We start from the raw sequence: 12637 nt of genomic DNA, 5'->3' as shown, positions 1-12637 counted from the left end.
ACACCCTCCACTAGACCACGTTGCCCAAAGCCCCATCCAACCTGGCCTTGAACACTTCCAGGGATAGGGCATCCACAGCTTCTCTGGGCAACCTGTGCCAGTGCCTCACCACTCTAACAGTAAAGAATTTCTTTCTAACATCTGATCTAAATCGACCCTCCTTCAGCTTAAAAAAAAAAAATAAAAAAAAAAAATTTGAGATTTTATAAGTATGTACACTAATATTTTTCACTAGAAAGTTATACTTTAGATTTACATTTTTCTATCATAGCTTCCCTATCCAGTCTCTAGCTATAAAAGAGGAAAAAAAAGAGTTCCCAAAATAAAAGCAGAATTTCCACCCTGTGTGATGTGTTTGTGTATGTATGTACATGCTTGTGCATGGGTGCTGAAGGTTTTTAGTTGTGATGTTACAGATTCAGGCTTCATGAAGTGAGTTTTAACATCTGAACAATAACAGCAGCAATAACAAATTCACAAACACTCCCTCTCTCTATAAATGTTTAGAGAAATATGCACTGTATTATCTTTATGTGAATATAAACTCTGACTCTCTGGGCATCTTGCTGATATTTTGTAGTGGGTCATTACTGCAGCTGACAAATCAGGAGGTACTTAAATGTAACAAGGACTAGAAAGAATTTATAAAGCCTTTATAGGCCGAGACTTCACTTGCTTTCACTAGACCCTATTTAATTACAGAACCTTTCTAATGCCACACAATAGAATTTATAGTTATTAATAAAAGTAGCCTATCCAAAATTATTAGCTAGGTGCAAAGAAAGACATGAGAAATTAAGAAAGGAATTGGTTATTAAATTAGAAGCTATGCATGTGTAATATAAAAAAAAAGTGAACGTGGTTCTTTTTAACTTAGATATTTTACTATCTTTTAACAAATCATTATTAAAACCAGAAATATATATAAAATACTGCCATTTATCCTGAAAAATCAGTGATTTATAAATTATTATATATAGTACAACAGTTAAAGCTTTCCATTGCTTTTAAAATATGAGTCTGCACTGATTCCCATTAGGGCATCGTGGTACTAAAGTAAAATAAATAATCGTAGTAGTAGGACAGGATACCATTTGCTGCAGAGAGGAAATATCACATTTTAAATCTATGCTATCCTGGATCTTGGCCAAAACACCACCACAGTTCTGCACTACAGGAAACCTGTGTGCCATGTAAATGCACATTGGAATGAGCTAAGCCTGCGACTAGCCCCAGCGCTCTTCCCTCTCCTGGTATCTGAATGCAGGCTGTCATAGCACTGAAGGGTGAGATTCTGGCAGATTTAGATGTATGTATTTGAGGTTTCTTTTGAGACTTTCTCCGCTTCGTAAATAACTAATGAGATAGAATCAACATGAGGGTAAAAATACAGTCTTGCCGCTGCTATGAGGTATATTGGAATCTTTATTTTGACCTTTGGTGTTCAACATATGCCAATTCTACTGAGACAGACATGCAATGACACCACAGAGTTTGCACCTTGTACCATTCAAAAAGGAAAAATGCTAAGTGTGTGCTCAGTTTGATGTGTCAAAACATATGAAAGAAAAGACGGTGATGAGCGAATGTACCAAGCTATGTTGTCTCTTTTGACTTTCTTACCTCATTTACATAGACCCAGTGACTATCCTTTGATGCAAGGTTGGTTTCCACAGCCTACAAAAAGAAATATAATAATAAAAATAAATAAAACGTGTGAAATATATTCCAGAAAGAACTTGCATTAAAAAAGGTACTATTAAGCTCATTTTGATTGCTTTCATTACTATTAGCATTGTTACAGTATAGTTCCTTTCATCTCTTCCACTGCTTCTTCATGGAACAGTATCTTGTCGGTGCTAGTTACATTTATCTGACTTCAGTATCTAAACTGAAGTACCCCATACCACGAAGATATTCCCTAGATGTACCACAAAAGCATATTGGAGCAGGGTGGTACATCAACGTAATAAGGGATCCTGTGATGAACAACACGCAGAACATGCAGTTCATGAGACTTAACTTCTGTATGAAAAGGTTGCCCAGAGCAGCTGTGGCTGCCCTCTCCCTGGAAGTGTTCAAGGCCAGGTTGGATGGGGCTTTGGGCAACGTGCTCTAGTGGAGGGTGTCCCTGCCAATGGCAGGGGGTTGGAACTAGATGATCTTTAAGGTCCCTTCCAACCCAAACCATTCTATGATTCTATGATATATCTAATGCATCCCAGAAGGCTGAGTTTCTTTTCAATGTGCCTTCCAAAATATACTGCCTCTGCCCTAATATAACTCTGATAGTTTTAACAGTTAGCTAACCTAGTTAATGAAAAACACCACTCTGAGACACTCAAGTGAAGTTCCATATGAGTCATCCTCTCTTCATATGTACATAAGACCCAAAAGAAAGTTATGATTTGCATGGACGCTTTTTCTGGCGTCCTGGTGTGGACTTGAATAATCATTATATATTGTAAAGAATCAACCCATGGATAATTTCTGCACCTAGTTCATTGTGTGCAACCTCATAAACAATTGCAGCAGTACGAAGAGGCTCTGTAGATTGTGGCACTGGGCTGGGTAGGAACATCATCAACCACCTTCCTCTCCAGAGCACGTTTGCGTAATAAGTCTCTCAGATATTTAGTGTCAGATGGGACGAATCACCTTCTCTCATGACACTGACTGCAGATGACTGGCTTAGAATAAACGCCCATGACTTATAAGGCTGCAGTGAAATGACAAGATATCCATCCTTAATATAGGCAAAAGGAGTACTGTTACCTGATCCTAGCAAAAAAAAAACAAAACAAACCCAAACCAAAACTGGCTCAGTAACCAACACCAACATTTTTAACATTACTTTTAGTTTATACTGTGTTTAAAAAAAAAAAAAAAAAAAGAAGTATAAATTACTTGCCTATGTAACTGTGTTCTAAAACCTTACTCATTCATACAGCCTACACAAAACCTAGGAGAAAGTTGTGGGCAACACACACACCTCAATCTATTTCTCATGTCCACAAGGTGCAGAGCACCTTTAAAGAGACAAAAATCCCAAAAGACAAAAAATCCCGAAAGAGAAAACACAAAGAAATCAAAAGAGAAAAATTGACACAGACAGGGCACAGTATTTCTCATCATGATCATAAACAGCATTATTAGAAATTAACTATCCCTGGTGTCAAAGCAGATGAGAACCACTTGAGACAACGCTTCTGACAAGACAATCCTCTCCTAAGCATGCAGTGAAAAATTGTCTCCCTTGCGTTTCTTTTAAGCTGGTAGGAAAATTAAACTGACCACCTAACTGAAGAAGCACAGCTATTAGGAAAGCTACCAGTAATGAAAGCGAGGGGGAAAACTTGTTGATTTTCTCCATATTCACCCCTCTACCATATTCAGACAAAGCCAAAATAGCCAGGTGCTGTAACATATAGAGGAAAAGCAAAGTGTTGCCAACGTTAGCAAAGCAGAACTAAATAACGCTCAGGTGCAGTTATTGCATTGGCTACATTTTGTGATTTATCTGCAACAGTGAGCAATCTGTATGAATAAATGCTAAGTCTGGGGAGTCCAAGAGCCAGGGAATTTGAAATGAATTATTGTAACTCATTCTTCTGGGTTCACATATCTGGGCCAAAGTTTTTAAAATGAGGTGCCTAAATTTAGGTTGCTAAGAGTTTATCTTTAGTCACCAGAGTGCTAGACCATTCAGCACCTCCTACAGAAGTCAATGGCTCTGCATACTAAAAGCCTGAAATGTATTTAGAAACATAACTGTAGGTAGGCAAGTTTAAATATCTATAAATATCTTCTGTTTAGAGCTGCAACACAAAGCATGCAGCATTATTCTAAAGCCAGACACGCTGAGAGGAAGCAGAAACTTCTCGCATTTTGTGTTTCAGGTTTTACACCATATTTACACGCTTGCTGTCCTAAAGAATCCCGAAGTGAACTACTGAAAGTTACATCTCTGAGGTGTCAACCTCCTGGTAGCTCTGGTGTGCTGGAGGTGTATTGCTGGAGGCTCATGGAAGTTAAACAGTGTGAAGAGCAAGGTCCTGGAGACCTGTGATATCAATAAGCAAATTTATTCAGAATTCTCAGAATAAGAAAGAAATGACATATGTTTGGAATTTACAGAGTTTCTTTTTTCTTCAGAACTCTCAGAATAAGAAAGAAAGAGTTTCTTTTTCTTTAAAGAGGAAAAAGCATCAGCACTTGGGAGATTATGGTCACCTATTTTTAATTATTCAAGCTGTTCAAGACTTTGCCATTTGTTTAAGCTTGTGTATCCATCCATCCAAAAAGAAAAAAAAAAGTTTATGAAACACCTGGAAGGATCTGTTACAGCCTATTTCATAAATGTACCCTATACTAAAGAAAGTAGGCTAGGAATTTGTGTGATCACTGTGGCTGAGGAAAAGCTCTGCCATCTATTAGGGCAGGACTTATGTGCTAAAATATATTGTTGTGGAAAACATTAATATATATGCAAGATAACCTAGTTCTTTATATATTCTATATGTACATAGGGTTTAGCTGACACTCGGGAGTAATGCCTCACAACATTTCTATCAAATAGAAAATCTGCTTTTCAGATAAACGGCACACTGGAAATTAAAGCTCTTTGACTAGCAAAGAGCTTCTACAAATTTGGAAAAAAGAAGGGGGTTTTTTTGAGACTGTATACCCTTCCTTCCTTCCCCCCCAAACACATTTCAACAGCCAAATGTTAAAATGCAGAACCCAAACAAGAGAATTATAATTGACTCAGTGGGCCACTATTAATGACAACATATAAATGATATTATCAGAACTGGGCCAGACTGGGAAGAGTGGAAGGGGAGCAGGGAATGTAGAAAACCGTTTATAATGGCTCAGCAAAAAGCATTTGCAATAGAAATGAAATAGGGAGACACTGAAAATCAAAATATGAGCATTAAGATTTCAGATCTCATACCAATAATGATAAAAGAAAAGAAGATGCTTCATGAAAAATGGTCAAAGATTCTTTCATTTATATGACTTTGTTTACTTTTAAATATATAACAAAATAATTTACTGCCAATAATCCATAACAACATTATTTTATTGGAATACAGTAGAGAACAAATATTTAAGTTGCCTTTATGAATAAGTAACTCAGTTCATTATTTTATCTAATGGCAGTTGCAGGATTAAAAGGAGAAGTTAGGAAAGTAAGCAACAAATATAGCTATGTTCAGAAATAAAGCAATTAAAAAAAAAAAAAAACCCAACCACAAAACAAAACAAAACAGCAGAAACAATCCTTCCTGACCTTCTCAAAAAATCTGAAACTGAAAACATTTCCAAAGGCGTAATGGCTGGCTAGTAACAGTGAAGGCTCTTTTCCACAATACCTGGCTGCTTTGCCAAGGTCAGCACCTTGGCTGCGTAGAACGGAACGTAGGGATGAGCAGCCAGGATGGGAGGGATGCCCTTAGAGGGATGCTGGTGGCTGTTCAAACAGGCACGGGCGGACTGCGTTCTGGAGACAGCAGGACATGTTGAAGGCTTTAGGCTTACATGTGTCTGTGTTACAGTTACAAACCTCTTGTCTCCGTCCTGTGTACCCAGGGGGACAGGCAGCCCCATCATCAACCCCGGGACCCTAGATGGAAATGTCTTGCCCACGGCAAACACAGGTGGCCCTGTTGCGTCTACGTTTTTTGAAATAAGGGCTGCCACCCCAAAATCCGTGATATAAAAAGAATCACCAGAATGTTTTGCTAGGAGGGATATCAAAGTAGTAAAGGGTATTACTTGCATATCCTTTACCTTAATGGTGAGAATAAAGAGCATCATAGACTTCCAGAAAAAAAATGAATGAGAGGGTAAACTGTGGAGTTCACAGTTAGAAAATAATTTGGAAAGAGTGTCCTAAGAGATGCCATAATAACACGAAACCAAAGTTGTTGCCAACTGATGACTAATTACAGCTGGCAGCGGAGAGCAGATACACCTGCAACATGGTGACTGCTCCACGGAGGCAGCAGCAGATACACCCAACCATCTCAATACCAGAGATCCAGAGCCCCGTTACAAAGCTCCTATGCAGCTGTCTTCCAGCTTGCCGTCCCCCTGCAGACCCCTGCCAACCAGACAGACTGCCAACAGCCAGCCCCACCGACACCTACAGCAGAAAACCGGGCTCAGAGCGAGCTAGCCAGTGAGGGTCTGAAGAAAGAGCCTGCAGGAGACCCAAGTCCTCTTCAGAGACCAGGACAGTGGGGGACAAGATTAAGAAATACTCAAGGTCAGCTTTACTACTATGAAATAAGAAATAGATATGCCTTCATCACAGGCAAATTGCACAAATCTCAGGTTCTTCTGAGATCGTTTGTCATCTTTCTCTTCATATTTCTAACGCAACCGGCATGACAATGACAAATAAACTTTTTTTTTTTAATTATTCATGATGAAGGCATAAGTAAAGAAGGGCTTGGGGAAGTAATCATGTCATGTCTAAATCTCAGCTCTTTGCACATCTTTCATAAGGGATCAGTCTCAGCCCTTACATTTCATCACCTGCTCGCTTTACTTTTGCCACCGGACAGCATTCAAAAGAAAACTGTTTCCAGTTCCCATTGTCGCAAGCAAGGTTCTAGCCAGTGACCTGCTTCCTAAACCAGCTTTTTCTTCCTCCTTCACATCCTTGGAGAAATTGTTTAATTACTGTCTGTCTTCCCACACCCCCCACCCCCCAAAAAAAAGAATAATTCTTCAGAACCATTTTGAAATCTACTATAGTAAAACAGCAATGGAGAGGAAAAAAAAAGTCACTACCTTCTTTACATTATTTTGTAAGCCTGAGCCAAAGCTAGCTCCAGCTGCTTTCATTTCATTTTTTTTTTTAAATGGCTTTGCTCTTGATTAAAATGCCCGGGAAAGCATCCTAAGAATAAGGGAACTGGTTTAGATCCCAAAGAAGAGATACAGACCAAGTTTCCAATGCAATACATCTGTCAGTAATTAATTGGATCGTACCAAAGTGCACCTGTTTATCTGAGAAGCTCTGTATATGTCTTGGATACAAATAAGTTAAGATAGAAGATATGAAAAAGTCAATTCTGGCAGAGCAGATGGGTTCAGTCTATAACCTCTAGATACCCAATTTATATTTAGAAACTCCTTCAATTAAAATAGCACAGTTCACATCCAGGAGTGACTTGCATAGGTAATAGAACTTCACAGAAAAACAATTTCTCTGTACCAGTCACTGAGATTCTCACGATTCATTAGAACCTTTTTTCCTTTGCATTTTAAATAAATCCAGAGGAGCTCCAGAGGAGTGTAAATCTTATAGAGTGTAATAGATTAAAAATAAATAAATAAAATAAGCATTACTAGCCACAATAAAGTGCTTATAAAAATAATTTTTAAAAAGCCAGTCTAGTCTAATCTCCTTGTAATACTTATAGGGTACTAAAGAATACTCCAAACTGATAGTGTTTCTAAAAGGTAAAACAAAATTTTTGAGGCCACACAACAACAACCCAGCTCTAGATCAAAAGTCATAAAACTGAAACATTTTGGACTAAGAATCTTGAACAGAAAAAACTCAGCTGCATTAAACTGAATCAGCACTAAGTTTACTGTTCTCATGTAATACAGGTTAATTCTAATTTCTAAATTTCTAAATGTCCTTTTAAAGCGAAATATGAAATTCTTTGTTCTCTAAATGGTAAAATGGGAATTTAAAGAGGTTCCATGACAATTTTTCAGATCAGAAAATCCACTGAACCTGACTCTTCCTTACTGAACATCATTCTCCATGAAGAATTTGTATTTTTAATAAAAAAAGGTCTTGCCAGAAATTCTATACTCCTTCCTTTTCTGAACATCTTCCTAGAAATGTGTATGTACACGCTTCTTAAAAAACACTTGGCAAGCTCCCGGAGCCCCTATCTTTCGGTGATCGCTACCTCATGTCAATGATACAGTTAATTTCCTTACACTTACAACAGAAGCTGTCACTTCAGAATCTCATACATATTAACCACGTACAAGTGATTAACAAACCACAAGCCCAACATGCTTTTAACATCCACATTTCTTGATAATTCACAGTGCGTATTACCTCATTCTTGGTCTACACTCTGTAAACATATTTCTAAAAAACCTCACTTAATGGGGACATGTTTTTCTGGTTATCATGCACTGTTACATTAAACACGAAGCCTGATATTTCCTTATTACTCTTCTGCAGAACTGCATTGCTAACAAAAGCTATTCTTCCCTCAGTGGTACTGACGAAGCACAAGTAATTATTGAAAGGCCGTCACGATCTTGGATGGTATTTTAAGTATTCTGGGGTTTGCCAGTAGTACGGGTGTATAAACCTGGCGTATTCAGCTTGAGTCTCCCATAAAAGATAGGCCAGAACAGTCATATGGGTATCTCTATACTGTCCCACTCAGATGTCTGGTCATTAGTCAGGGATAGCTATCCAGCGTTCCCGTTCCCCACAAACTCTGTAATAGTTCATTTATGGTCTCTGTCCCAAAGGTATGACATGGTCCTTTCTTGACCTCTGTATTAATTCATCTACAAGCTAAATAACTCAATCTAATAAAGCAAAAAAAAAAAATAGGGGGTGGGGGGAGGGAGAGGAAAAAAGAAAATAGAGTTAAAAAAAAAAAAGAGGGAAAAAAAAAAATCCCACAGCAAATCTTCAAATACCATCAACATCTGAGTTCCATTTTCAGTTGCTAATAAGACATTTCATGGAAACAGGAGTAAATATGACCCAAACCTTCACCAGCTTTTAGCACACCCCCCTACAGCTGATGAATGATAATTAAAAGGTGTACGTGACATTTTGCACAATACAATTTGATAATAACCCAAACTGAAATACATTTATAATAGATTTTAAAGTTTGTACTGTACTAGTTTCCTGTTACTTAGGTCATAGGTGATCAGAAAAAAACCTACGCTGAAGAAAACCTACATAAAAGTTTAATATTAATCAAGAGAAACTTTGAAGATGAAGAAAATTATAAGGAAGAGTGGGGGAAGAGGAAGTATACACACTGCACCTTCTCCTGGCTACACAGCTATAATGTTCTTGAGTAACTACTATAATATACATGACATTGCCTATTGTTTTAGCCTTAATCATTTCGATGTAATGCCTTGGGATTTCTGTTTAATCTTATTCCCATTTTATAGGTAATGCTTATTACATTCAATCTCTGTTGCAATTCCATTTAATGCATATTCCACTGACTGATACATAAAAGTACTCTATATGGAACTCTTCCAAAAGCATTCAGTAAGAATTTACTTTTCAAAGCTCAAATGTCACATACTATTTATAAATGTGGTAACTGTTGACCATTTAACTACATGGCACGGTAGTGACACCGGATAATTGCACAGCTGTCAGAAAACAACATTTCTGTAAAGACATAAATACAATGTTAACTAAAAAACACCACCTCTCAGAAATCTCGTACTTAAAATTTTAGCAACGCCACACACTGAGTTGACTTTGAAGACCCAGTGAAATCTTTGAAAAGAATAACCAAGTTTTGCTAACTTAGACACTGAATTTCTTTTTGAAGATAACAGGTTTGTACATCTATATTCTATTAAAACATATAACCTTTTTAGAGACAATTTTGTAATGCTTTAAGAACTGTACTCCTGAAAGTACAGAGAAGAAACTAAAATTGATCAGAACTGGCCAGCATTTGGAGCTTGGGGTTTTAGGTTTGGGTTTGTTTTGGTTTGTTTTTTGGTTTGGGGTTGGGTGTTTGGTTTTTTTGGTTTTTTTTTGGGGGGGGGGGGGGGGGGGGGGTGTTGCTTTGGTTGTCCTCCTGCCTCCCATTAAGAGAATAAATCACCTGAAACAATCCAGCAGTCTAACTTTTCTGTTTGTTCGAAATGCCTACATGGGGTTGACTAAATATAGGTATGAAGGGTGAAAATGGTTTGTCAGACATAGACCCTTGGTAAATAAACCTGTTTTCAGCATGGATGGTTGCTGTCTCTTCCCATGAGTAGCCATTCCACAGTATGTTTCAGTATATACCACCAGTCTTACACACTGTGCTCTCTCAGCTCTACTCAGAAACACCTTAAGCTCCAACTTCAGTTTGCACTGGAAGTTCAATATAACCTCATAGAGTTTGCACAGAGTTCTCCAGAGGTGACCTTTCTGTAGGTATAAACAGCAGATGGTAGCTGTATCATCACAGAAAGATGCAAACTTCTCAGCTAACACACACACACCACCAAACAGTGAAAACACAATTTATATATTCCTAATTTCCTCTTTTAAAAGAAATATGCTTTGTCTTGACAACATGGTAGCTGAAGCTCCCAGAATCATGTATATGGCATAAACTCTGAATTGAAGGAACCAGCTACAGGGTCAAGAGAGCACTTTGATTTTCATGAACTTATGTTTTTAACAGTGATTCATTGCCTCTGGCACAAAGTTGCCAAACACACTCCGAGGCTGTTATTTTACATAGGTTATGGGGTTATTAACTCTATGTACTTGGAAAAGTATATCTACACATCACAAGTTAACCTGTTCATTGTCAATCTTTTCATCTATTCACATACATGCAGTATCTTCTCTTAAATTCCTTAAAAATCCCATCTGGTTTTAAAGGAAAGAAAATGACACTGGTCTTGCCTCAGCCTCAAACATAATCACTTTCAAACCAGTCCATTTCTGCCTACAGCACTCTTATTTTGAATTGCAAAATAAATACAAAAATAAAGCAAAATCCTTACAGGTCTGAAGACCTCCTTGTCAGTCATAGTGCATTTTACAAGCACAAACGGTGCCACAGGCTGTGTGATACTGAAGAACACCTTAAAGATCACCTTAACCATCCCAAACCAGAAGACTCTTCCTGATCAGCTCTGCCAAGAAGAAATAATCTTTTCTTTTCTTTATACTGCATGAGGCTTCTGCGTACTTCTCAACTGATAACTCTTTCAGGTTGCTCTAGGAGGAAACTGCTCCCTTGGGGAGCGGTAATGGTGGTAACGGAAGGGCTTAACTGTCCCTTCGCGTGTCCACAGTCTTAATGACTTTGTGCAAAGCCTTACAGACTAAACAAAGGTAAGCAACAGCAGCAGTCACCTAGCACCGAGTACTTACACAGAAAAAAGCCTCATGAGAAGCAGGCATAGGTAAGTTTACTGTTTGTTCACAGATTTTTCTTCCAGGTAGGTGTTCAAATATTCACCATTTGTGTCAAAACCCGTGATGTTTTGCATCCACACTTTCTCAAAGCTTGCAGGGATGCACTTGGTTATCTCATTACTGCCAGTCTTTATCAGCTTTATCTTTGGCAGCAGGAATGATATTAAAGATATATATTACAGTAACGGGGCAGGAGCAGATTTGACTGGAAAACATACTTTTCCTGAATGCTTGCATACAGTTATTCAGAAAAGTATGGCAAAGTTATTAATTTAAAAATACATATTTCATCCTTTGAAACAATTTCCACTTCATCTAACTAACAAAAGCTCACATAGTGTTTGCAAAGTTATAGACAAATGGGGTTTTGAGAAGGAACCTTTCTACATTGTCTGGAGCAACAGCTTATCTTCTGACTCCAGGGAAACCAGCATTCATTACAGATTATGCCTTGATTCTGTTCTTGAAACTAAATCATTTTTAGCATTTCGACTACAGTAATTTTCTTCCCATTGTTTCTGAGGTAGAATTTAGACAAAACACAGATTTATGTTAGAATTTCCATGTACCTGATCTTCTATACAAATCCAGAGGAATAAAAAAGTTAAACTAATAGGGTTTTAATTTTAAATTCTGAGCCCATTTCATTTGTGATATACTATCTTTAGCAGTGATTTCTATTTTTCCATCCATGCAGGCATGAAAGGAATCACAAGGGAAACTTCCATTCTGTCTAATTAAAGTAGTCTACACCTCACTGACAAAAAATAAAATACACTATATGGTATAATATTTATGCAGAATGATTTATATAGTGGACCATAAGCTGATGTCCATCATAACCACGAGCCTATGCCTGCAAATACTATGGGATGAACATAGTTTTTAATATAACAATTGTGTTTGTGACAAACTATGACTAGAAAACAAAAATTGCTTCAACATATACCCCATGAAAATGGATTCAGATTTCGGACTCATGTATGAAAGCATCCAACAAATGTTAATTCCTTTTTCTGAAGAAAGCAAAAGCAACATGTTGTGTAACAATACAACAAATAGTGCTGAACAGGGAATTTGGCATGAAATTCATCCTCCTTGAGGGAAAAATCTATGGGAGATGGAAACAGGAACCAAGTCTATTAGCTGATAATAGCTTTGCTCATAAAGTCTGTGATGTGGTCAAATTTCCCAGTTTGCAGAATCTACTTGAACACACTGAACTTTTGAGTAAGACAAAGGCCACGTATTTGAGAGCATTTTGCAGGTATCTTCAGCTTAGGCTGACGAGCAGTTTAACTGCAAAACTTAAAAAAAAAATTAACCAGGGAAAATTTTAAAAAGACAGTGTCTTTGAAAGTCAATAAGCAGATGGTGTCAAAATGAGACATTTATGAGAGTTAAATGTAACGATGAAGAGAGAAGGAAAAAAGATTACATTGGAATGGA

The 12637-nt window shown here is 37.6% G+C and overlaps 1 protein-coding gene across 4 annotated transcripts in view; it reads right to left on the bottom strand.

The window, feature by feature from the left end:
• The window catches only part of GRID1 (glutamate ionotropic receptor delta type subunit 1), a 533234-nt gene that overhangs the window by 122446 nt on the left and 398151 nt on the right, over nt 1-12637 (bottom strand). For 3 of the 4 annotated variants that reach the window (XM_075758773.1, XM_075758769.1, XM_075758772.1), the window contains exon 5: nt 1624-1677. The exons of the other annotated variant lie outside the window; for it this stretch is intronic. In XM_075758773.1, coding sequence (XP_075614888.1) covers nt 1624-1677 — 54 coding nt within the window. The remainder of the gene's footprint in view (nt 1-1623; nt 1678-12637) is intronic. 4 annotated transcript variants of the gene reach the window in all.

The sequence above is a fragment of the Balearica regulorum genome, chromosome 7 (genome assembly GCF_011004875.1).
Source record: "Balearica regulorum gibbericeps isolate bBalReg1 chromosome 7, bBalReg1.pri, whole genome shotgun sequence".
Classification (NCBI taxonomy): Eukaryota; Metazoa; Chordata; class Aves; order Gruiformes; family Gruidae; genus Balearica; species Balearica regulorum.
Note: the sequence above shows the minus strand (reverse complement) of the source record. Positions and strands in the feature narration are given on the sequence as shown.